Source organism: Pituophis catenifer, unplaced genomic scaffold (genome assembly GCF_029215685.1).
Source record: "Pituophis catenifer annectens isolate HBS135680 unplaced genomic scaffold, rPitCat1.0.hap2 SCAF_2, whole genome shotgun sequence".
NCBI classification, from domain to species: Eukaryota; Metazoa; Chordata; class Lepidosauria; order Squamata; family Colubridae; genus Pituophis; species Pituophis catenifer.
Window position 1 is genome coordinate 142,409,092 of NW_027256882.1, and position 26,688 is coordinate 142,435,779.

General features: G+C 38.6%; 1 protein-coding gene across 2 annotated transcripts in view; it reads left to right on the forward strand.

Moving 5' to 3' along the window:
* The first annotated feature begins 1,446 nt into the window (after positions 1-1,446).
* Positions 1,447-26,688, forward strand: part of SLC39A11 (solute carrier family 39 member 11) — a 322,297-nt gene continuing 297,055 nt past the window's right edge. For both annotated transcript variants that reach the window (XM_070934733.1, XM_070934734.1), the window contains exons 1-3: positions 1,447-1,521; positions 3,409-3,541; positions 4,642-4,680. In XM_070934733.1, coding sequence (XP_070790834.1) covers positions 3,434-3,541; positions 4,642-4,680 — 147 coding nt within the window. In that variant the 5' untranslated portion in view covers positions 1,447-1,521; positions 3,409-3,433. The remainder of the gene's footprint in view (positions 1,522-3,408; positions 3,542-4,641; positions 4,681-26,688) is intronic.

Here is a 26,688-nt window from a genome sequence, read left to right on the forward strand (position 1 = left end):
CATAGTTTCTCATGAGATAAAAAAACACCGACATCTAGGTGAACCCATTGGCATGATGTATGATCACAAAATAGTTGTCCACAACAATGTTCTAATCATATGTGAGCTGTGCTCTATTTAATCATGGCTTCCTGAAAAAAATTACAATTTGCTGAGTTTGCATTACATGTGAAGCCGTAGACAGTGGTATGCAATCCACAGTGGCTGGAACAGTACAAAATGCTAAACCTCATATAAGAAAACTATATTATAGCATGACATCTTATCTAAATCTTGCCTCAGCATATATCTTCGTTTTCATTTTTTCTTTTTTGCATTGAATCATTATACTTCAGGTCCTCTGCTTCCACAAATTAAATGCTTTCATATTCAGCAAGATTTAAATGGGGGGTAATCTTTTATTAAGGCTTTTATTTAAAAAAAATATTAGCAATATCATATTTAATTGCTTTATATTAAATACATTCCCGAAGATAAGAAATGTTGGGATTCTGAAATGTACTCTTTTATGTAATTATTAAAGATCCTGTCCTTCTTTCAATCAATGGCAATCTAATTCACTCCCTAATTTTTGTATTGTAAAGCCTTGGCAATGCAAACAGAAAACATTAAGTACTGCAGATGGAAGCAACATACCAAGCAACAAGAACAATCTACCCTTAACTAAAATTTCAATATTCCTTCGAATATGTTCTCACTTATTTGATATTCTCGGTGAGAATATCAGCAGACCTTTACACAGCAAAGGTCTTAACTTATGGCACTTTCAAGCCATCAAGTTTATTACGAAACAAGCTTATATGGACTTTGCTTTTATTATTTATAACCATTTTTTAACCGATATGCACTCACAGCAGTCAAAAATCAAATATAAATTGGATAAAATATAATATAATAAAAATAATTATTCCTCATGAAAAAAAAAAAAAGGTCCGACTGAATAGGAATGTTTTGGTTCTTTTCCCAAAGACAGCAAAAGAATCGTATGTAGATATTGGGGGAAAAATATTTCAAGGTTAAGCAAACGTGGAAAAACGTGTCTGAAGACTGAGAAAAGCAGCGGGGAGCAATAACTGAGTGTTAGAGTGCCAAAGAGGCTCTAGCCTAAATGAAAACAATCAAAATACTTGACTCATTCTTGGTCGTTTGTGCTCTTGGGATGTAAAAACAAGTACAGTTTTTTTTAAAAGGTCTGTCAGCTGTGATTTTTGTTTGTTTGATTATATTGGTAAGTTCGGAGAGTCGACAGGAGTCGGAAACCATATTATCCCATCACACAGTAGTGCAAGTATCTAAACTAAATCTCTTTTTTTGAGCCACTCGCTTCACTTTTTACAGAAATCAATAGGTGTGTACCGCAGAATCTAGCCTGCTACTCCAGGCTGCTTTGCCAATGGCTGAAGCAGAACAGTAGGTGGAGCCACGTCGGTTTGAGAGACACGTGTACAAAGGAACCAGGAAGTGACTGCCGGAATTGGAGTAGCCGCTGTATTTTGCAACGACTGGGTGATCTTATTGAGTGTATGTAGTGAATTATTATTTTTAAATAGAATGGGTTATTATAATTTTTAAAAAAAAAATCCAAGAGAATACATTGAAAACAAACACCCAGGCAGGCAAAATTATTGCGGCATATTTTAGGAGGTTTTATCTTAAAAAAACCAAACAAAGCGGGATTAGTACTAGGGGGAAAAAAACCCCGATCTAACAATTTTTACTTGTCAATTTTATGTCTTAGAATTTTCTACGGATTATTTTATAAATGGACCGCAAATAATTGTTTTTTATATATTTTACGCTGTGGCAAACTCATTCATTTTGGTGCCTTTCACGTTTTGGGATGGTGGTGGTGGTGGTGGTATCAAAGCTTTCCTTGCACAGAAATGAAAATGACCCATACAGAAGGATTAGATCCAGTGTGATTAAAATAGAGGAAATTTTAATTGTTTGCAATGGTTAAATTGGCGACGATAAGGTTATTATGGAACTTCATATAGATTGATTAAGTTACAGTAACCTGGAGTTGTGCCTCCCCGCCCTCTTCCCTACGGTTGCAAGTTCTCAGATAAAAATTTCCCACAGAAATCGACAGTAGGAGAATGTTCTATGACTTGTTTCTTCTCCCTCTCAGTTGTAGCTATTCCCTTGTGCAATAATTTCCTTGATGAGAATAATGCTTCACTTGAAAGGCAAAATTCATTTTCTTTCAACTCAGCCAATCGTCTCAATTAATGCAAGTCAAAAACACAATCCAAAGATTAGAAATTTACCTGATGTGCCTTGCAAACAGTGATTTATGGTTTAATATGAACCAGACACCTATGCTTGTTCATTAAATCATTATTAAAACAGCTCATGGTTTACTGTAATGTGTAAATTCTGCTAGAAGTAAATCTCGGTTCATGAAGGGCTCACATGCTTAGAAAGGATGACAACCACATTCCAATTTTATGAGGAATTGTCCAAGGACCCTCCTCAAATGGATTTATAGCTAAACTGTCTTACTCCTTATATTTCCTATAGTGTTCAAGTTATCCTCCATTACAAGAATGGGTAATCTTTTGGGGTGGGAATAGTCAAAACTTTGAAGGCATGTGGTTAATGCTTTCATCAAATGGCTGCCATGAGGGGCCTCTTAAAGAGCCGTGGTGGCGAAGTGGTTAGAATGCAGTATTGCAAGCAAATTCTACTGACTGCCAACCGCTGGCAGTTCGATTCTGACCAGCTCAAGGTTGACTCAGTCTTCCATCTTTCCAAGATTGGTAAAATGAGGACCCAGATTGTTGGAGCAATATGGTTACCCTGTAAACCACTTAGAGAGAGCTGTAAAGCACTATGAAGTGGTATATAAGTCTAAGTGCTATTGTTATTGCTATTTTTCTTTTCACTAACTGACTCCTAAATGGTGGGTGTGGCCAATCACAGAATAGCAATTGACCAGAAGGCAAACAGATAATGTTGGTTTTCCCACCACCAAATTCAGCTTACCTGGGAGTTTTGGTCTCTTCCCCCCCCCCCCTTTCCTGGACAGGCAGACACGCTTCTATTGGAAGCATGGTTCTGCTTCCTTCTTTTTATTTTCTAAAAGTGTCTATAAAGCTAAAGTGGGTCCACAGCCATATTTTAAGAAAGGATAATTCTGAGGGATAGAGATTTGATCTAATGTCAATTATATTTAATTACAAGTATCTAATAATATATGAATAAACAGGAATTTTATGCATATATGGTGATCATGGCTAGCATTTTGCCAACTTCAGGGAAACACTTTTAGGAGGAGACACAAATCAGATAACTTTCTAGCTATAGACCAATAGACCAATAAAATGTATTTCTGAAACAGAATAATTAATTTTGATTGGCTCAGATTTTAAGTTTTCTACCTAATATTTCTTTCATGTTTACCAGATCTTTAAACCCAGGATTCCTCATTATGATTCTTGGTTACAATCCAGTGTGGCAAGCACTACTAGGAACCTTACTGACGTGGGGATTGACAGCTGCTGGCTCAGCACTTGTATTTATCTTTTCCAGTGGGCAGGTGAGGCCTGAACTTTTTTGGTGCAAATTTCAAGATTAGAGGATGAAAAATGGCATTTTTCAGCATTAGGTATGATAACAATGTTAATATGGAGTGCAAGTATGGCTCTGATGATAACCATAAATACTAATTATGGCATGTGGGAGTTATGTGATAGAGCCGGAAAAAGAAATGAGCTTGGTATTAAAATGTTATATCTTTAATTAATACTCTGCAACATTTAACTAAAATTGGCTAGAGATGCTTGTCTCTAGCTTTTGCATTTTTTTAGAAGAGTAAGCCAAATAGCTACAGCAGATTAATGGGTCTTTTGATATCATAAATTTGAAAGATTTATTATTACCTGGGTTATAGTGGAAGAGATCCTTCTAAAACCCTTTGAAAGTCATATTTATGATACCCAAAACCACATTTAGCAACTGTAGCAATTAGATTTTATTTTAAAGGTGTACATATATGGCTATTGTGAGTACCTTTAGTTTGACCTATGTCCTGAGATCTGGGACTACCCTTGAAAGGTTTCAGGAATTTGCAGTTGTTGCAAAAGGCAGTGAATGAACCAATGAAAATAGTATGCTAAAATTGAAGGAGAAATCCCTTTTTTGTGCTTCTTCTCTTAGCCTGAATTTTGGTGGACAGAAGAATTAACCAGTATGTATTTACAGCAGTTTTCCTGGGTTCTTATCCTTCAGATATGCTGCTATTACAGCTCTCAGCATTCCCAACCTGCACGGTGGTACTAGATGAATATTTTAGGAATTGCAGAGGATATCAAAATGGGGAATAATAGCACACTTTGAAGTTTGATGCCTTTATTAAATCGGGACTAGATTTTTAACTCTGTATTGAGTGTTGTGTTAGTTTCACACGAGACTATCATACACTTAATCTGTTTTGTGTATTATGGTAAGCCATAGTGCAATTTTTTTGTGCTTTTCAGCGCAGCTGTTGTCTGCAAGCTATGTTTTACGGCTTAGTATGTTGCACGAAGCCAGCAAATTAACATTTAAATAAACCATGATTCAACGTCAAATGTGAAATTAGTATATTGCTGCTTTATATGGTATCATTTCTGACCACTTGTAATCTTACATTTGCAGAGACGAATCCTGGATGGGAGTCTAGGCTTTGCTGCAGGGGTATGTAATAATTTGATTTAATTTATAAATTAAAGTTTCTTAAGTTTGTTTTGACTTATCTGACCTCCTCATTGTCAATGGTGTTTTATCTGTTGGCATTAGGATTTCTAGCTGAAGTTCCATGAAGAATCACCTGTTCTGATTAGAGTCGGTGGTATCATGCCGCTTACCAGCACTCCTTTGTGGTCTTCTCCCTTGCCCCATAATTGGGTAGAGCCAAAGGTTAGGCCATGCTAGCATTTGTGGGTTGTCAGAAGGATAAAGGGCAAATGGGTGCTTATAACTTACAAATAACACACATTTAATTCCTTCAAACTTTTGAAGCTGGTTTCTCCTAAAAGGCTGAGGTCCTCCTCCCTCTTGTTATGGGTTCTTTGATATGCTGTCAGAATTGTGAGGTAATCCAGACATGAAGCACACCCATATTAACTAATTCTACTTTATTGTATTGTTAATAGAATTTTGTAAGTCTGAAAGTACATTTCTCCCCCTTCACCTTTACAGCCCAAGAAACTAAGGAGGGTCACTTCTGAGACATTTGCCATGTCCACATCCCTACTGTGGGTTAAGTTGTCTTTTATCCAACTGTTGTGGCTCTCTCCCTGATCTCCCAAGGTGATTCCCACATACCATTACACCCGCCATTCAAACCCCAGCATTGCCTATTAGCCAACATTAATCCTTGCCCTGGAGACAGATGGGACATATGTCAGCATCCAGATGCTATGGATACCAGGAAAATGCTACCTGTAAAATGGAAATGATTTCTGAGATAAAAGTTCTTTTATTTGCATTTTTATTGTGTCTCTCTGACATTTTCAAAAGTAGAGTTTGATTTTTAATCTCTATATGCATTATCAAAGTCACCAGTTCGTATTCCATATGATGTGACATTTGGGGGCATTATAGGGATGGAATGTGGATTGGGGGTAAAGTTTCTCTATTTTCCAAAAAAAAAATGCAAAATTTATAGGAAAAAGTGGAAAAATGAGAAACAGTTATTAAATGTAAATTTTATGTTCTGCCTTTAAAACAAGAATATATAATTGAAGCAGAACGTAACAAGATCAGGGAATCTGCAATTCAAAACAGAATGTTGCATCTCTTTCTTCTAGATTTATGAAATGTAGGACTATATGCTCTATATTTTATTAAGTAGTATTTGTATATCTAGCCAGTTCCAGAAATGGAACTGCAGGGTGTTACATCTTGAGATATTTCATTTTTTAATGTGGGAAAGAAAGGAATAAAATATTAGTGGGCAGAAGAGGGAATGGCATTGCTGTTAACAACTTAATCACATTTCTAGATTTAGATGTATGGTGGTGGGTGACAGGTACATGCCATCATTTTTATAGACTAATGAGTTATTTTGTTTATGTAAAATTTATATCTCACACTTATACTTAATATTTATTATCCCATTGATATATCTTTAGAGCTATAAAAATACATATGTGACTTGGAAGCAAGTATTTCATGTTAATTCCTTAACTGTATTGGTGCATTTGCAAATTGTTCATTATTTACCCACAGCATTTGTAATCCACTTCAGTCCCAAAGGGCTTCTACGAGCACAAAATATCTTAAGAGTTAAAAACTAAACTCCAAAACACCCGCTCTGTAATTTAGATAAGTTGGGTGGTAAAAACTGTGGTTATTAACTCTTTGGGCCATATGAAATTGGCTGTGCTAGAGGTAAGATAATGCTTGAAATATGTGCTAGGACAAAATTAGGGTTACTTGGTGATCACAAATAAATAAATAAATAGAGAATGTTGGAATTCCAGATAAGTTTTACAAAAGTGGAAGTTGTGTGTGTGTGTGTGTGTGTGTGCGTGTGTGTGTGTGTGTGTGTGCCAGACAAAGAGAGAATGGTATTATAATAAAATCCTGACATTTATAGAGTTGTAGTCTCAAGAGAAAACAATGGAGGATGATATGGATATTCACATTTGACTGCACCTCCTGCTGTAATAATTGGAGGTAGAACTGGGCTCATGGCATGAAGAAAAATAGCCCTTTCTAGATGGATTTAATTGTCATCAGTGTATAGGAAACTGGTTATCTACAGTTTCACTCATTTAAAAAATAGAAAATGTTCTGTGAAACTCTGTTTAATGTTAAAAATGACAGCTGGGCATGTTTGATGTATTTCAGTTGTGTTGCTTAATGTATTTGAAAACACAAAGAATGTTACCAAGCTGCCAGTTCAGGTAATTGTTTGGGAAATATATTAATTTCTCATTCAATATTTTTCAGCCAATAGTTTAGTGGCACCCAAATGCTCTGTGAACAGCTAGGTGGAGCCGATTGTAGTGCAGAAGTTGACCATCTGGGAGTGAGTCAACAAAACATATTTCCAGACTGTTCTCTTTATTCGGTTTTTATTCTCTTTCTTCTTGAAATGTGTGTCTTTCTTCAAGCATATTCCAGCAATAGGAAAGTACAGGTGGTCCTAAGTATAGTTGCTTAATATTTTTTCCATTTTTTCCTCAAGACCTTTATTAAGTGCCTAAATCTCATTAAGCGCAGGTAGTCCTTGACTTACAATCACAATTGAGCCCAAAATGTCTATTAAGTGAGACAGTTAACTGAATTTTGTCCCATTTTACGACCTTTCTTGCCATAGTTGTTAAGTGAATCACCATAGTTGTTAAGTTAGTAAAATGGGATTGTTAAGTGAATCTGGCTTCCACATTGCCTTTGCTTATCAGAAGGACCCTGGAACACTGCAACCGTCATAAATATGAATCAGTTTCCAAGCATCTGAATTTTGATCACGTGACCATGGGGATGCTGCAGTGGTTGTGTGAATAAGTCACTTTTTTCAATGCTGTTGTAACTTCAGTCACTAAATGAACTGTTGTAAGTCGAGGACTATCTGTATTGTATTGCAAAAAAAATTTGCAATTAAAAGCAAGAAGCTAAATATATAACTAATATAAATAATAAATATCAAAATTAGAATCTGGTTGCTATTATTTAGTCTTCTCCAGAGATGAAATGCTATTCCTGAAAGGTAGGAATTTACCTTTGTGGATACAGACATTGACAAAGAGAAGCAATTGTCAAAACAGTCATTGGGCTCATTAAATCTAAGTGCAAAGAGGAAAACGAATCTGAATCAATACCAGCAAAAAAAAAGGTAGTTTTGTGAATCCTGCTTGTGTTACTCCATTCTTGTGTTTATTTGCTTTGCTGAATAGATAGTAGATGTTCTTTGGTGTATCACTAGGCCCTGGATAACATGATGACATCCTTGAATGCCTTTGGAAAGGAGTAATGATTAGAAAGTTGTCCCTTGGTTGTGTTTCTTCGCACCATTACATTTGGTTAGTAGATGACATCTTTCCTTGTTCTTCTCATGGCAGATGCTTTGGGAAAGCATCTTTTCAAGTTCCTTTCAAACCTTTGGAGGCTGCTAACTGATGAACCAGACAAGAATATGGATTCTAAGCCAAGGGCATCTGTGTGTATTCCTTGCTCAGATATGCCTAACTAATCTTTTTTGTCATTTTGTGTAATGGTGTGAAAGACTATTAGCTTAAATATTGCAAATGTGTAGTCTTTTCGACAGGACTCTGTGTGTTTGCTTCAAGAGAACATTCACTAAAATGCCAGGAAAGTTTGCAGCTGGGAGCTTTAAAACTTGATGATTGTGGCAGGAAGCAACTTCTTTTAAATTCTTGATAATGGTTGATTCAATTGACAAATCACTTGCAAAGATAGGCGGCCATACACATTAAATGAATGAATGAGTATTCCTCATTGGAGAAATGGTGTGGAAGTGAAGGATTTCAGGTCAAGAAACACCCTTGAGTCCTCAATCTTTTTTTTCAACTGAGCACACTGAATTTTGAGCGCTTCCACAAAGGGAGGGGCTGTTTCATCCCCAAATGGCTGTCATGACCAAATGTAATATAATAAGCCAAGTGTGACATTGATCCACAATGACATTAAGGGCAGAATATCCCATGTTGGGAATCCTATATTTCAGGCATTACAGAATTGTGAGAAAATGTCCTCCTCAACTAAGAAAATGTCGATATCCACGTATCTTCCAATTGTGTTGGATGCTATTATCCCCTGCAAATCTTTCACCTGCAGCATAGTGGGAAAGGCTACTGCAGAAGAATGAGGTGAAATAAACTTGGCATTTCTGACACCGGTGTTACTTTTTGGAGAGGGGGGGAGGAGGGGGGGGAGCAGACCATATGTATGGTGCTTCTTATCTGTGACATATCTCCATTCTCCATGTGATTTTTATCAAAGTAGCAGGGGATGGGATTGCAGAAAACACCGCCCACTCCAAAACAGCTAATGACTTGTATTTCTCAGTTCTCTGACATGTACACGGGCAATATTGTTGTTTCTCTGCCTTGCCTTCTAAACACATTGTTCAGCACCATGTACACATTTTAAAAGTTAAACTGTTTTATTGTATTCACACATATTTTTTAACATTTGCAGGGGATAAATCTTGAATAACATCTCATGAAAATTATAGTAAATGTACTCATGTTTTATTGAGAGCTAGTTTAGTGTAGTGGCTAGGTGTTAGCTAGGCTAAAGACTGAAGAACTCTACATTCTTGGCATGAAACCCAGCTAGGTATCAGATAAGATCAATTAAGAGTAAAGCAAACCTCATGGGATGCTAGAGTCTTATCTCTGAAACTAAAGAGCTGAAGCAAGAGGTGATCTAACACCTGAGAGTTTAGTCACTGCAGCATTCTGGAAAGGTATGAAAAGCCTCCTTATGGTGCTTTCTTTTCTCAAAATCTGTTTAAGGCAGGTATTTTCTTATGGAATTGTCTTTGCTATGATGGTTTGTCATCACATTGGGAAAAAGGAGCCCAAGATCCAATTCTGGAAGAGATTTCTTACCTTAATTCTTAAGAGAATTCTTAAGTTCTTCAGTTTAAATGTTTTTCTCTTGCTGCATATATTACGGCATATATTTTTCATTTTTATGACATTAACTTCCTGACAACATATTTAAAATGGATGACTGGTGATGTAATTGCTTTCTGACCATGAGGGAAGTAGGAAGGAGGAAATTAAAAATGATTTAATAAAAGTGCTATTTTTTTTAATGAACATTCATTATTTCAAGGAAATTCGGCATACTTCAACAGTTAAACTATTTCATATCATCTGATTTATTTTAGTTGGTTTTTCTAAGTTTTTCACTGAATTTAAGAACTTTCATTTTACTGGCTTCCTTTTTTCATATATCAAAAGAATACTATTTAGAAGCAAGAACTGGAAATTATATGCTGCCAGGTTTGACAAACAGTCATAGTGGTAACTCCTTTAAAAATGTGTTCTTGTTTTGTTTGTTTTGGCAGCTGTGATAATCATTGAAGCAATGGTGACATTGGTGAGAAATGCATGAAAATAATGGAATCAAAACCAACGCAAAAGTGAATTCTGAACTATGCATTCAGAGTGTAACTCTTTTCATGAACCTAAAATATATATCTTGCCAATCTTAAAACATAAATTAACTCTGAATTTAACAATTTAACTTAGAATGGTCATTTTTCTTAAAGTATCCTCTATTTTCAATTATATCAGGCATCAGCATTGTTGCTTTTAAAGTCAAAATGGTATTCAGAGAGATATCAACAGAGAGGCATCAACAAATTTAAAAAAGAAGTAAAAACCTTTTAAGAGAAATCAGAGATCTGGAAAGACCAGGTTAACTTATTTATTTATTTATTTATTTATTGAATTTGTATAGCTGCTTATAGAGCATTCTAGGGACACAGTGGCTCAGTGGCTAAGACACTTGTTGATTGAAAGTTTGGCAGTTCAGCGGCATGAATCCCTAGTGCCAAGTAACGGGGTTGTGCTCCAGCTTCTGCCAATTTAGCAGTTTGAAAGCTCGTAAAAAAATGCAAGTAGAAAAATAGGAACCACCTTTGGTGGGAAGGTAACAGTGTTCCGGGTGCCTTTGGCGTTTTGACATGCTGGCCACATGACCACGGAGACGTCTTCAGACAGTGCTGGCTCTTCAGCTTTGAAATGGAGATGAGCACCACCCCCTAGAGTCGGGAACGACTAGCACATAGCTGTGAGGGGAACCTTTACTTTTATATAGCATTCTAGCTTATGATTCCAGGTGGCTCACAATACAAAACATTAAAAACAGAAACAATGAAAACATCATTGTAACAAAGCTGAGGCCCTTAAAATGATAAGCTAATCAAAGCATACGTGATGGATTCTATTAAGAACTTGGCCCCAGTGCCTGAGGAAAAGGCCAGGATTTCAAAGCTTTCTGGAAGACTAATAACATTGGGGCTGTTTAGCTCTTTTATGCTGTTTTATAGAGCAGACACCATAACATAATGATGATTGAATGGCTACAGAAGTCACATAATTATGATTAATGTATCTACAACTGCTCCAGAAGGAGGACTAGAGCTGAAACCATATTCTGATTCTTTGTTTTTTAAGGAAATTTTTGTATTTGACGGTGGTGAGTCTTTATCTAGCAATTGCACACACAGTCTTCTTAAAGGCAAAAGGAAGTCTTTTTCATGAGACTTACTCCCATACATGGGAAGCATGGGAGACAGAACTCCCAGAGTACGAATTATTTCTTTTGGAAAAGTTTGCAAGACCCCTTCCCCCAGACTCCACCATAATCTTTTGGGGGTTCAAAATTAAAATGCAAGTTAAAAGAATATACAAGTACAATTATGGAGGTCACAGTTAACAACGAGAGCAACAATCATAGCCAAAAAGACTGATTTTAGGGTAAAGGGTAAGGAGTGGGTATATGAATCAGACTGGGACCCATTCACTCTTTTCACTTAAAATTGCTACAAGGAAGCTAGTTCTAAGTCCGCTGGGATGTAGTAGCTGCAGGAGAGCTTAGAAAAAGTAAAGGGACATTACCAAAAGAAAAGAGACTGGAGGCATCCTGAAAGTTTATTCTCTGCTGATGAGTTGTGCATTTGAAAGAGAAAAAATAAGAATTGGAAAGAGGAGATGAGAGAGAAGGAATGATAAATTAGAAGAGTAAAACCTTCTCTCTGTACAGTCCTTCTAATCAAGGGAGTGTACTTCCCTTTTATACAGTTCTTCTAATAAAGGGTATGCCATGTACTAACCCAATTTTGCAGCTCAGCTCAAAGTACCAAAGAAATATGAATTCAGTAGCCAGCTAGCTAGCTTTCTCTCTCTCCCCACTTCCTCCCTCCCTCCCTCCTTCTCTCCTCTGTCTGTCTCTCTCTCAAAACCCCACACTTCTAAGTGCTGCATTAACATTGTAGGCAAAAAATTGAAAACCACAGTTCCATCATTCAATGCAGTTTTTGGTTCCTCCACAATGTTAAGATTGGTCCATGGCCACTGGGAAATTGCCAATTCCTGTTCTGAAGGCTTGGGAATTCCAGAGCCTTTCATTCCAGTTATACATAACCACAAATAATGCATGGAAAAGAAACTTTGGCAAAATCTGGGATGCCTTGCTTGTCAAATTGCTCGTTTACATTCCTTATCCTCACTTTTGGGCAGCAGTCTTTTGTTCAGGTTTTGCAACTTTATTCTCAAAAGAGGAAGATGAGGCAAAACAATGATGGAGATGGGCTTTGGCAAAGGGATAAGGCTACTTCAGGAGTCTGTGGGCTGGATGGACCAATCTTGGATTGACAAGTTTCCCCATTCTTGCTCTTAGAAATCCAGGTACAGCATCAAATTATATTTTAGGGTTGGTGTATGCATTTATTTAGCCACTGTGGGAGCACATGGATTGATCCAGCATAGGCTTTTTGCCTTCTTTACTAGCCTAGGCAAGTTATTAATCTAGAAGCTAAAAGCAACATTAATGGTACGGAGTTTGGAGTATAACTAACTTTGATTTTCAGTGTTTGGCCCCTGTTTGCAGTACAGCCACCTGGGTCCTTCCACAGATGAAGTATTGCTGCTTTCACTTGGTTTGTGTCTTGTGATTCTAGGGCAGTGAGGGCAAACCTTTTGGGCTCAGTGTGTCAAAAATTAAGAAAATGCCTCATATGACTCTGCCAGCATGTCAGCCCCCCCTCCTTCCCCGAACAAAAGAGAAATAATTCTCTATCTCCTCATGAAAGATAAATATTTCTAAAGACAATAAAAACAGAATTACAATCCAAAGTTAGAGTTAAAAGATGGGAAAGGAGGGAACAGTATGCATGGGGGGGTGGGAGGGAGAACTGGGATTTTTACTTTATTACCTACTTTTTTCTTGAAAAACAATTTTTCAATATTATATAATGCTGTGCATTGTCTTTGGAAAAAATGTTTTTCATAGCTGTCTTTTGTAAAATGAGAGTTTGACACAAGCATGATTACTAAAGATCTAGGTCCAAGGCAATATAATGGTCAAGTCTTAGAACAGAACCAGATAAACCCAGGTTTAAATCTGTGCTCACCCATAGAAGCTCATTGGATAACATGGAATTAGCTAATAATTCTCGGTCCATTTTATCTTATAAGATAGCTTTTGTGAGAAAAATCAGAGAGAGTACATTAGATTTCAAGAGAGTACATTAGATAACAGTTGCCAGTTTTTATCAGAAAATATTGTAAGGACTAGAAGGAGTTATACATAATATCTAACTCATGACAAAAATGAATACTTTTACTTGGATCACTGCATATGCTTCTCCATGGTCTATGATCACAAGTAAATCTGTTAATGTGTCCCAGACTACTCACTACACAAATTACATTTGCTGACCTATTCCACAAAGTCCCACATACTTTTTAGGGAATTCTGCATTCCATAACAATAAGATCTTTTAAAAATTGAGTAGGTACCAGGGGGTGGGGATTAACAGGCATATTGATGCCTGGAGGCATCACATTTTGGTCCCATATATCACACAGGGTGCAAAAACAAAGATGTTTTGAATAGATAATAGGATAAATGACCAACAATGGTAGTTGCTGTGACTATATTCTCAACATAATAGACCTAATTTAATATTGACGTTGAATTTTGCTAATTAATATTGATATCAACATTGTCCAAATCCAAATATGATTTGCAAATATGGTTGTGCAGTCTAATGAATTTAAAAGCCTTTATTAGGCAATATCAAGGCCACAACATTGGAAATTGATTTTGAAATTCTTCAGAATTCTGCATCAGAGGAGAGAATAATCAGACCTGAAAAACCTCACACTCAACTCATTCCTGCAACAGAAATGGTTGGGTTTGGTTTATCTTGCCAGTGTCATAAAGAAATAAATAGCAAACACATATTTGAAGACAGTACTAATTCCTTAAAAGTCTAGATCTAGTTCTTTAGGCTTTGACTAAAATTTGTTTTTGTATTGATCTATTTGGCCTTTTCAATTCTAGAGACATTTAAATTTGCATGGAAGAGAATGCTGGAGGAAAAATCTGGTTTTCAGGTTTCTCAGACTTGTGTTGGGTTTTGAAAAAGCTCGCTGATTTATTTGGGATGAAGAGATAGGAATTCCATTTTCAACCATTTGTATGCATGTAGCCTTGCATTGTATTGTCGGACTTTTATAGTAGCTTGATTTATTGCTCTTCCCACAGGGCTAATGGTGGGTGAGCATAAAGATACTAGAATAAGTAGTTCCCGGGGGACTGATGAGGTGAAGGAACCAGGTACTTCCAGTCTGTCTATTTTATAATAGTATTTAGGGACATTGTATATCTTATTTCCTATTCAGACCAATGTTTGGGAATCTCTAGCAGCATAATAAAGTTTCTGCCATTACTTGCTTCTACTTTGCCGGCTATTAAGCAAGTTTAAAGGGCAACCTAGTCTTCATGACTGCCTTCCAAACTACATATTGCTTTATTCTATATATTTATTGTATGTAATCCTTTGACTGTATCAAGAATCTAGATATAGAATTTTAATTAGATTAAAACAAATGTTTATATTATATATATATATATATATATATATGTATATGTATATGTATGTGTATATGTGTATATGTGTATATGTATATGTATATGTATATGTATATGTATATGTATATGTATATGTATATGTATATGTATAAAAAGCAGGGCAGATAAAAGTTCTAAGTCAACTAATTTCAAGCTGCTGATACTCATTGCAAACTCTCATTAATTTAACTAGAAATAATACAATTATTTAATTTAATTTCAGTAGTACTTTCAAAAGAGAAAAAAAAAAGTAGAATAGTGGTTCTCTTCTTCCACGCTGGAGGAGGGGAAGGGGGAGAGGATGATTTCTAAAGCTCTCTATTGTAGGGTGTTAAAGAACTCACCCCTCTTGTTTAAGCGTCTACATGAAGCCACATTGAGGGAGTTCCCCCAGTGGCATGAGTTCAGGTATCATCAGTAGGTAATTTGCAATTGCATATCTAAGTCCTGGGCTAAATAAGAGAGGCTTCTAGATGCTGTCCTGGTATATGAACACTGTAAGGATCTGGATGGGGAGGAACATATTCTACCTTAGCAAGATGAAATGACTATGGAGTTGGAACTTAACTGAAGACAGTGATATAGTCATGTTTAGTTCTTGACTGGGTCACAAAAAGAAGATGTAAGTACATACCGTGTTTCCCCGAAAATAAGACCCTGTCTTTTTTTTTTTTTTTGAACCCTGAAATAAGCGCTTGGCCTTATTGTCATGCGCTCAAAAGCCCGATTGGGCTTATTATCAGGGGATGTCTTATTTTGGGGGAAACAGGGTAGCACAGTACGCACGAATTCTAGCGTCATCTTAGAATCATGTCATGTTTGGATGACATTTTGCCAAAGTTTGACAAAACAGAAGAAAAGATGCATCCTGGGGCTTGAAGATCACAAAGAGTGGTAGTGACTACATTTAATTAGCAGCAGGAGCACCAGTATTTACATCCCTTTGGAGCACTTAAACTTCTTATGGCATTCAGGATAACGTTAGACAAGTATCACTGTAAATGTTGGGTAATTTTTAAGGGTTTTGCCCTTTACTGAGCACTTCCTCTCAGCACTAGGTATTTTTGGACTACTCGGGAAGAACATCTGACTATTAGTTGCTGCACAACAGAACACTGATAATATGGCTCAGTTGTTTTTCAGTAAGAAGTACAAAAGTTCCAAAATCATTTTGGCAGTTGCAACACATGGCTTGGAATGGGCTCATTGCTACATTTGTAGGAATGCTTGCACCATCCTATCTTGTAGTAAATGAAGTCTGAACTCTGTGATATATTTTACAAGCAACTCAATTAACAAATTATTACCTAATCCGTCAGTCAGTTCCTGGTCTGTTATATATTCCCTGTTTTTATATAAAAAAAGCCTCTATCCCTTGATTTTTTCCTTGATATTTATTTGCTCTGAATCTTTGCTTAATTCTTGTAGTTTTTATTATTACCCTGTTGTTGTTGTTGTTTTTTTGCTTATATAAGCACTCAAGGTAGATTACAATGAAAGAACAAAATATAAAGCCAATATAATTAAAGTAAAAGAAATAAAATTCAAATCTAAATAATTAAAGCCTGATTAACTTAAGAACTTGTGAAGGAAGTACCATATATTTTTGCTATGTTTGTAAATATTAGGAAAATCGGGCAAATGCCCCCACACAAGAAGAGCATTCTTTAGCTGGGAGCCACATAAGACAAGGCCCTTTCCCACATACCAGGTAGCTAAACTTCTGAGAGTTGAAACTGTGTAGCTTCATAGCAGAAGAGAAGGTCTCTTTAAGCCTTCTGGCTTCTGGTCTCAATGTCTTATGCTGCCTCTATCCATGGCCATGCTTCTTCTTTCTCTAATCCTCCCCACACCCTATTAGGGCTTCGCCTACCTGCTCTTGCTGCCTGTCAATCTAGGAAGATTTCCCTATCGGAAGATTCAGTTGTTCTCTTCCCTTCCTTGCTTCACAGACCAGAAGTCAGAGCCTCCCACAAAGATGCAGCCCTCCACTCTTCCCAGACACCTCCCCCCCCCGAGTTCTATCCTTGGACCCAATATAATTCTTCTTCTCATGTCTCCCATACAGGTTCCATAATATATTGCTACTAAGCAAAGTGCAGTCAAGTAAGGAGACTTAGTTCACAAGGAGTCCACTGGAGAGTGTGAATGTTTACATGTATGTTCATGCCTGTTGTGGGTTCCTTTGTGTATATTAATGTGTTGTACTTTGATCAGGGAGACTGTAGGAGATAATCCAGCTGAGTCCAAGGGTGGGGTCAAATGTGTCATCAGTTTGGAGTCACTACGTTCCCACAAGAGACTTAAGTCCAGCTCCCAATGAATTATGTTGATTAGCCCTGACTATTAGTAGATCAGATTCTTGTGTATAGGTAGCATGGAATAAACTCTTGTGCTTGTGGATTCTATTTTGGCTCCTGATGTCCTGCTCCTGGGAGACTCAGGTTCAAATCCCCACTTAACAGTGGAGCTCATAGGTCACTGTTAACTGTACTTCTCAAACCAACTTGTTTTATAGGAATGTTGTTAGGGTAACTTGAACGGGGACACCCCGTAAACACTCTTGAGCTTTCAGAGAGAAAGTGAAATGTAAATGTAAAAATAAATACACTTTTTGCAATATACGGTACATCAGTTTGCATTGTCACCTCTCCAGAATGTCTCATTTTTAGAAAGTTCAAAAATGATGTGTTTTATGTTTAAATTGTTTTTGACATTTATGGAAGAGCACTCTTAATGTTAATAAATCAACCAGCAGAAAGAAAATGCAGAAAGTAGCGATGGCTTCGAGAAAACTTCAGCAGCCCATTTTTTCCTTCGTATCCAGCCTGCTTAGGTGGGAGCATGGAGGTGTCAACTGCACAGAAGTAACAGTAGGAGATGATGATTTGGATTGTGCAAGGAATGGAATTTTTTTCTGCCCATGCAAGTGTTTCTCTATTAAGCTTGTGTCTTCCAGCAGAAGCAAAGTACCCCAGAATTAGGGTACAGTTCAGATCAGCATATTCTGTTGTGCCAAAGACTGCTACTGGAAGGCAACATCAATTCTCCACCTGCTTAGGAAGACTGGTATTGCTTGTATTCAGGCCAAGTGGGGACCTGAGGGGGGGACGGGACGTCATTAGGAGATCCAAACAGCTTGTCTAATTTCTTTGAAATTGGTGGAAGGGAGGCTTGATGGAAGCTACATAGGTACCTTTGACATGCACATCATAGATAATTTTCTCTTCTTCACATAGAGTAAAATCATAAAAAAGTTTTTTCAGGATCAAGAGTTTTCTTTTCATGCCAAAGGGAAATATAGAATAAGAAGATGCAGTGAACTGCAGAAGCCTGGCTCTGTTGTTAATTAAATTCAACCCCCACTCCTATCTGCTGAGTGTTCCAGAGCTCAAAAACTTTTATTCCAGTTCATTACCAAAGAGGGCTCTGATGAAAAATATCACATGCCTTCTTTAATTCCCAGGAAGCAGTTTTGACCTGAATACAAAGAATGTATTTGGCGATCACTTTAAGGCTGTAATGGAAAATGTTAATTATTTTTTTAAAAAACTGTGTAAAAGAATGGTGCCCCAAAGCTAATTTTTTAAAAACGAGGATGGAGGATCACTTTTTGCAATTTGTTTTGCTTGTGTTGGCTAAATATATCCAAATCCACACAGGTAGCAGGTTTATTGCATGTCTTCTTAGTTATGATGCCTGGTGATTTAGGATGGCTACTTTGAACATCTCAGTTCCTCTCCGTCTTGCAGAAATGACAAAGAGAATTAAACTAAGAATATGCTTTTTCAATTTTTTATTAGCTATTGACTGTCTCAGATGTGAGGAATTTGATCCATAATCTGACATCATTGTTTTTGAAGAACAACTTGAATGATAGCACACCAAATGCCATACTTTCTAGCATTACTTGGAGAACTCTGTGTTTTATTCTGGGAACATTCCTCATGTGTCAAATGCTGTTCAAATGTTTCTTGTATTTCTAAGAGAAAGAATCAGACAAAAAAGGTTGTCTCACTATCAGCAAGGGTGAATTTTAAAACTCCCTTGCATGAATAGTTGAGATTATTCACAGAAAATCATATTTTTTTGTTTTCAGGCAATTAGCAATATTAGATAATTTTTGATAGTTTTTAGACAATTAGTAATTAAACATAGCAGTGTGGAGGTCATGTGTCATGATACCATTACTAACTTTGTGGTAGATTAAAAGTTAACCTATTGTTCTTGCCAGGGAAATAGCTATATCATAGCTATTTGACATTAAGCAAATGTCAAATAGCTATGAAATTTTCAGAGTTAAATGGATGGTGAGGGAACAGTTGGCTGAATGTCAACCCCACTAGGTAGTGGAGACCAGGAAATTACCTTCAGAGGAAGGCTAAAACTACATTTATAATAATCAGCTATAGTAACAGAATAATATAATATAATATAATATAATATAATATAATATAATATAATATAATATAATATAATATAATATAATATAATATAATATAATATAATATAATATAATATAATATTATAATATAATATAATATAATATAATATAATATAATATAATATAATATAATATATAATATATGATATGATATGATATGATATAATATATATACAATATATAATACAATACAATACAATACAATACAATACAATACAATACAATACAATACAATACAATACAATACAATACAATCGAGCAAGGAATAACATTAAAGAGGATATGGCTGAAGGATCTGACCTCCCTTATACTATGGTACTTGGAAGACCCTAAATAGGTTGAGAGTTGGAGTGCCTATATGTAAACCCAATATGTTCAACTGGAGGCTTTTAGCAGATATCAATATGCTATGTGAATGTGGAGAGACACAGAGCCCAGCTCATCTGCTGGTATGTTGGCTACTACCAGAAACATGTACTGATAATGACTTATTTTCAACAACAAAGCCAAGAAGGTGGATCATTCTGGCAGTGTAAAGTTTGATCTAGATACAGAAGAAGAACAATAACAAAATCTTGCAAGTATGATTGAGCTATATCCTCCCCCTTCTTGTACTTCTGTGAATTAGGGAGTTGTCTGTTTGAGGCCCTTCCAGATATTAATTGACTATTGTGTATGTATTTAAAATATGTTTCACTCCTTATCGTTGTGGTAATAATGCTTGTATATCTCCACCAAGATGAACTTCAGCCGAACCAGTTGTTAAGATTCTGCACAGTTTGGTGAACCGGTAAATCCCACCAATGGCTGGCCCACCCCACCCAACCCTATCTTGCCTTGCCCACCTTGACCGGTGACTAGAGTCATGCCCGCACCCAGCTACTCTCTGGTTAGAGTCACAATCTCTTGCCCAGACCATGCAGTCCAGCTGATCTCTCTTGCCTAAATATTTAGAGATATAGGTCTGTATGTGCATACCCTCAATTCCTACCCTGAACTCTGGATATCCAACCAAAGGCCTGAACAAGATTAGAAGCAGAGAAATTAGACAATTTTGAAGTTTTTGAAAATCTAATAAACTGTTACATTCAGAGACAAACAAGGCACTTTAGGTTACTGTGCAGCGGAGGTAAAACAAGCTTGGCTTTTGATTAATTATGTCATTTCATGCCAAGAATTGGTAAGAACTGTATTTTCAGAAAGGAAAAGTAGGCGTCTGTGCCCACTTTATTCACTTTATTATAAGTGACAAACAAAAGAATAAACTTTACTTATTAGATGTACAAAAAAAAATCTGTTAAAATTTTTCAAACGTTTTGGCTTAAAATACAGATGAACAGAAAACTAGCTCTAGGACTATTTTTGAAGGTGTTAAAATATTTTTTTTAAACTCGGAGATGGAATAAAAGGTTGTCTTATTTGATCAGGATTAAAAGATAAAAATAGTTCATCTGATTGTCTTTACTGGATTTTAGCTGATAAAGAACAATGGTGAAGCATTTAGTTTCTGTTTTTACTTACTAGATAAACTATTTGTGTGTGTGTGTGTGCGGGGGCAAAGCGACACTGTTTTGTATTTAGTTAGGGTGATAAGTTATTAAGATTGTCTGTAATGGTTGGATGAAGGGGGAAGGTACTTTTTTCACACTTTTTTCTTTTATATTTTTCTGTATTTTTTGTAGTTTGTATTTTTATTATTTTCATTTATAATTCTTAATAAAAGTATTTTAAAAAAGAGAAATGTAATTGCAGGGATAAAAAAAATTCAGTAGGAAGTGAATATTTATTTACCCAAACAGCTAAACAAAAACAGCACAGGCTTGGAAAAAAACAATAGGAGCGGGAATGGTTACAAACATTAACTTTGCTTGTGGGAAGCTGGCAGCGAGTTTTGAAAATCACAATCACATTTGCAAATAAAACTAGTATAAACACCATGGAAATGTCAATTCCATAGGAATAATATGTCCTGGATTATTTGTGCCTTCTTTAAATTAATGGATTTTTGGTATTTTGTTTCAAAAATAATGCACAATTTAGGCCAATTGGAGGGTACTGACAAGCAAACAGCTAACCACAATAAGAGACTAATGTATATATTTTCTTTGTATTGTAAGTTTTAAATATTTAGATTTATTTTTACATTTAAAAATGTCATAATATCTATTCTTTTCATTTGGAGGGTTAGTGCCGTAATCCAGCATTCCCCAATCTTTCCAGGTTGGCGGCCTCACGCGGGAGAGGGGGGAAAGAGGGAAAGAAAAAGAGAGGGGGGGAAAAGAAGTTTTGTGTGAGGGGTAGGCGTGCGCATGCACTGTTTCATTTATGTAAGTGGCAGGCTCATGTGCCTGCCACTCAATTGAGAAGGACTGTGAGCGCTAATGCCCGCCACTTGTGTGAGTTGAACTGCACAGTCCGGTTGCAAATAGCCCAGTAGTTGGGGACCTCTTCCCAGTAGTCGCTCTCTCTTCCCCCCATGATAGGAATGCTGGGATATACTAGTAAAGATGGCAGTTTTTCCTCCACATGAGGAAGCAATGCCTGAAAAGGATTAGAAATGATTTCTTTCTTCTTCCCCTGAGCACCTTCCCCTGCCTGTGTTTTTGTTTCCAGTGCTCACATCTGGAATAGGCTAGTTCCAGATGCACTTGATACCTATTGTTAAATAATGTAAAATTAATGTCAGTGGAACAGGTGTTTCTCTTCTTCTTCTATCTTTAAAAGGAAGCTTTTAAAATGCTTTTTATTCTCACTCCAAGAATATAAATGTTAAATTGATCCCTTTTTAAAAATAAATCAATCCAGCAACTTGCTGAAAGCACAAGGTGAATGACCATAAGCCTCCTCTTTTATCATGCCTGTCCCTCAATAATCCTGTCATCTTGTGGCACATAGCATTTGAATGCTCTCCTTTTAGTTCTTAATTTAGTTTAATCTTTGTGGCAGTTCATTGTGGGGTGTTATTTCCTATATTTTCGGTGGTGATGGAAAGCAGCCAGTGAGTTTTGTTCTCTTTAAGGAACCCTGAAGCTTGGCACTGGTGTGAGTCACTGATAAGATAATTATGGCAGCAAAAATACTTCATTAAACACACACACACACACACACACACACACACACACACACACACACACACTGGATTGAATGCCAGCAAACTAGGGTAGGATTCTGCACTGCAGCTGTCTCTTTCCTACCATGCTAGAAGAAGTTGTGAAGTTTACCTAAATATATAAAATAAATAAAAATGCTGCACTTATCTGACTTTCAATATAGATAGGTTCTCCATTTCAGTGTATCTTATGTTGTAAGGCTAAGACAGGAAAGCCTACTGCACTGTAACAATTTTTCAGCTTGGCTATCTTGTCCTTATAAATTTGGTGGGAAGCGTTGTGCTTTTATCGGTTACTCAGATTTCAAGGCTAGCAAGCAGAGATTCAAGCATAGAACTTTTTGATAAGCTAGTTGATTAAAGATATTAGAAAAACAGTACTGGAATAGGAAACCAGCTGTAAATAAAACACACACACACAATATATATATATATATTTTAAAAAACGGTCTGAAGGTTTGAACCTTAACATCTCTTTTTCCTGCCTTAATGAACAGAGTTCATTGTTGCTCGAGGAAAAGTTTATTTTATTTATTTGTGTTATGTATGTATCTATTTTGTGCGGGAAATTCAAATGCCCTGTGAATTGTGATTGGTTAACGGTTGCCCCTGAAAAGTATATAAAGAGGGCTGTTGCCTGTGTTCCTTTGCTGAAGTCTCACCCTGAATTAAAGAGCTTGAATTAAAGAGGCCTGCTTGTGCCTCTCGTTATTCCCGCGCTACAACATTGGCGACGAAGGTGGGATTGAGGCCACAAGAGGCAAACCAAAAAGAGCTCTGAGTTTCAGCCAGGGTGACGAGTGAACTCGGAGACACGACAATGTCTGCCTACGTTCCGCCAAAACCCTTCGATCCGACCCGAGAGAAGTGGGGATCGTATCTGACCAGGTTCGAGTGTTCCCTGGAAGCAAGCGAGATGCAAGGGCTCGCCGCGAACCGGAAAAGAGCCCTATTCTTAAGCCACTGCGGCCCAGATGTATTTAAGATGGCCGAGTCCCTCTGCGAGCCAACTCCAGTCCAGACGGTTTCCTGGGACGTCCTCCAAGCAAACCTGAGAGCCCACTATGCTCCAGTTCCTTCGAAATTTGTACAGCGCTACGAGCTCCAACAACGTGTACAAAGGGAAGGAGAACCGGTCAGCGCATATGTGGCGGCCCTTCGAAAAGCCGCAACGCATTGTGACTACAGAGATTTAGACGATGCGCTACTCGAGTAATTGATTTGTGGCGTTAGAGACACTTGTTTACAGAGGCGAAGCCAGATTTAACGTTAGCCGGCGCGCTCAACGAAGCCAGAGCACACGAAGCGTCCACGAAGGCTTCTGAAGCGCTACAATGGCCACTGCCAAGCAAAGACGGCCCTAAAACAGCCCCCGTCCACAGAGAGGAGGCGCGAACCAGCACGGAGGAAGAGTCAGAAGAAGACGTCTTCCACATGGAAAAGAAAAAAAGAAAGCAAAGCCGCTGCCACGAGAACTGTCCTAGCTGTGGCAGGGATCACGAGAGACAATCCTGCAAATACCGGGACGCCATTTGCAGGCGTTGCGAAAAAAAAGGCCACCTAGCACGAGTTTGTAGAGCTCAATTTCTGCGTAGTCGCAAGCCACGTGACTACTGCGACCAACCAGAACCGGCTCGTTCAAAACAGCCAATCAGAAATGACGGCGCGAGAAAATGGCACGAGATTCAAAAGTGGGAGACCTACAGCACGAGAATCGGCCAAGCTAGCACGACCGACGATGAGAAAGTCTACATGAAAGTAGAAATTGAAGGCAGACCGTGCGAAATGGAAATCGACACCGGGTCTACCCTGTCTATCATGTCCTGGACTACTCTCAAAGCACTCCTGCCTAAGATCCAGAAAACCCAGCTGTTACGACAAAGAGTTTGCCTCCTCGACTACCAAGGAAACCGAGTTCCTGTGGAAGGCGTGGGCACGTTCCGGGTCACCTACGGTGAGTTCCAGAAAGAACTGCCCCTGACCATCGTCAGCAAGCTGCTACCAAGTCTCCTGGGCATGGTGTGGTTCCGAGCCCTCGGCATGGGCTTCATGGGAGTCCACAGCATCAGCGGGCCATCACTCAAAGAAAACCTCCTTCACGAGTTTCGGGACATTTTTGAGGAGACTCTAGGCAAGTACATGGGGACCCCTATATCCTTTAATTTAGATCCCAACGTGGCCCAAATCAGACTAAAAGCGAGACGGGTTCCATTCGCTTTAAAGCCCAAAATTGACACGGAGCTCGACAAACTAATCAGACAAGGGGTATTGGTTCCCGTAGATCACGCCAAGTGGGAAACCCCAATAGTCACGCCAGTTAAATCGGACGGATCAATCAGAATCTGCGCTGACTATAAATGTACGATCAATAAGGCGTTGCAGCAGAGCGCCTATCCCGTTCTGATCGTCCACCATCTACTACACTCCCTGGGGCCTGGCAAGCTATTCGCAAAATTAGATCTTGCGCAGGCGTACCAGCAGCTGCCAGTAGATGACGCTACGGCAGAAGCGCAGACCATAGTAACTCACAGAGGTGCCTTTAAATGCACCAGACTACAGTTCGGGGTTAGCATCGCCCCAGGGTTCTTTCAGAGTACCATGGAGTGCCTTCTACAAGGCCTCCCTGGAGTCGTCCCGTATTTCGACGACGTCTTAATTAGTGGCCAGGACGAAACACAGTTTGGGAATAGGGTTAGACAAGTCCTAACCAGATTCAGAGAAGCAGGGCTGAAACTTAAGAAATCCAAATGCAAAATAGCGGTCCCCTCTGTGGAATTTTTGGGTTACAGAATCGACGACACAGGCATTCACCCAATGGAAAGCAAAGTCAGGGCCATTCAGAATGCGCCCACCCCCAAATCGAAGCCCAAATTGCAGGCTTTCTTGGGCCTACTTAACTTCTATACAATGTTTCTAAAAGACAAGGCCACCATTGCGGAGACACTGCACAGGCTCCTTGGAAAAAACGTGCCCTGGGTGTGGGGCAAATCAGAAGCAGCTGCATTTAGAGCAGTTAAAAAACTTCTGTCTGAAGACAGTTTCCTCATCCAATACAACTCAGAACTACCTCTAGTACTTGTTTGTGACGCTTCCCCTTTTGGCGTGGGCGCTGTGCTGAGCCATAGACTGTCGAATGGGTTAGAGGCGCCCATTGCCTATTACTCTCGCACTTTATCTAGAGCTGAAAGACATTACAGCCAGCTGGACAGGGAGGCTTTAGCGGCTGTAGCTGGGGTCAAAAAATTTCACGAGTATTTGTTTGGTTGGACCTTTGAACTTGTTATGGACCATCAGCCTTTTTTGGGACTTTTGGCTGGTGACAAACCGACCCCGGCTGCCCTCTCCCCCCGGATGACCAGATGGTCCATTTTCCTGGCTGCCTATTCCTACAGACTGCTCCACCAACCGGGCCGAACCCTGGGCCATGCTGACGCCCTCAGCCGAAGCCCCTTGCCTGAATTGTTAGAAAACCCGACTCCGGAGGCCCCTGTCTTGCTCATTGACGCTGTATCCCTGAGCCCCATTTCTTCGAGCGAAGTGGCGAAGGCCTCTGCCAGGGATTCTGTGTTGTGCACCGTAATGGGTTGGGTGATGCGGGGTTGGCCCACTAAGGTGGACAGTGGGGACTTTCAATTGTATTTCAACAAAAAAATGAACTGTCAATGTTGGGGGGTTGTTTGTTGTGGGGAGACAGGGTTGTCATTCCTTCTTGGTTAAGGCATAGAGTTTTGGAACTACTGCACGAGGGACACCCTGGTATTGTTCGTATGAAAGGTTTAGCTCGAAGCTATGTGTGGTGGCCGCATCTCGACCAAGACATCACTGAGTGGGTGGGGAAGTGCAGGCCCTGCCAGGAGTCCCGCCCAGATTCCCCTATAGCTACCGTTAGGGAATGGGAAAAACCGAAGGGACCGTGGGGGAGAATTCACATCGATTTCGCAGGCCCGTTCCACAGTCAGAATTTCCTTATTATTGTAGACGCTTTTTCTAAATGGCTAGAAATTACTTTGATGCCCTCGACAACTTCTGAGGCCGTAATTAAAGTCCTCAGAAAACTCTTTGTAACTCACGGCCTGCCAGACACCCTGGTATCGGATAATGGGCCCCAATTCACCGCGACCCAATTCGAGGGCTACCTGGCCGAGTTAGGCATACGACATGCATTATCTGCCCCTTTTCATCCGGCTTTGAATGGCCTTGTAGAGAGATTTGTAAGAACGGCCAAGGAAGCACTATCCCGGCTAGATGCAGGTGATTGGCAAGCTAGGATAGACCAATTCTTAGCAATTCAACATGCAACCCCGTGCCTGACCTCAGGGCGCAGCCCAGCAGAGCTCTTAATGGGCCGTAAGCTAAGGTGCATTCTCGATCGCCTACACCCCAATTACTCCTCCGAAACTTACAAGAGGGAAGGGGGAGGGTTAAGACAATTCCAAATTGGAACCCCGGTCTTCGCCAGAAATTACGCAAACGGGCCACTATGGGTTGAGGGAAAGATTGTAGGAATCACCGGTCCAAAATCATA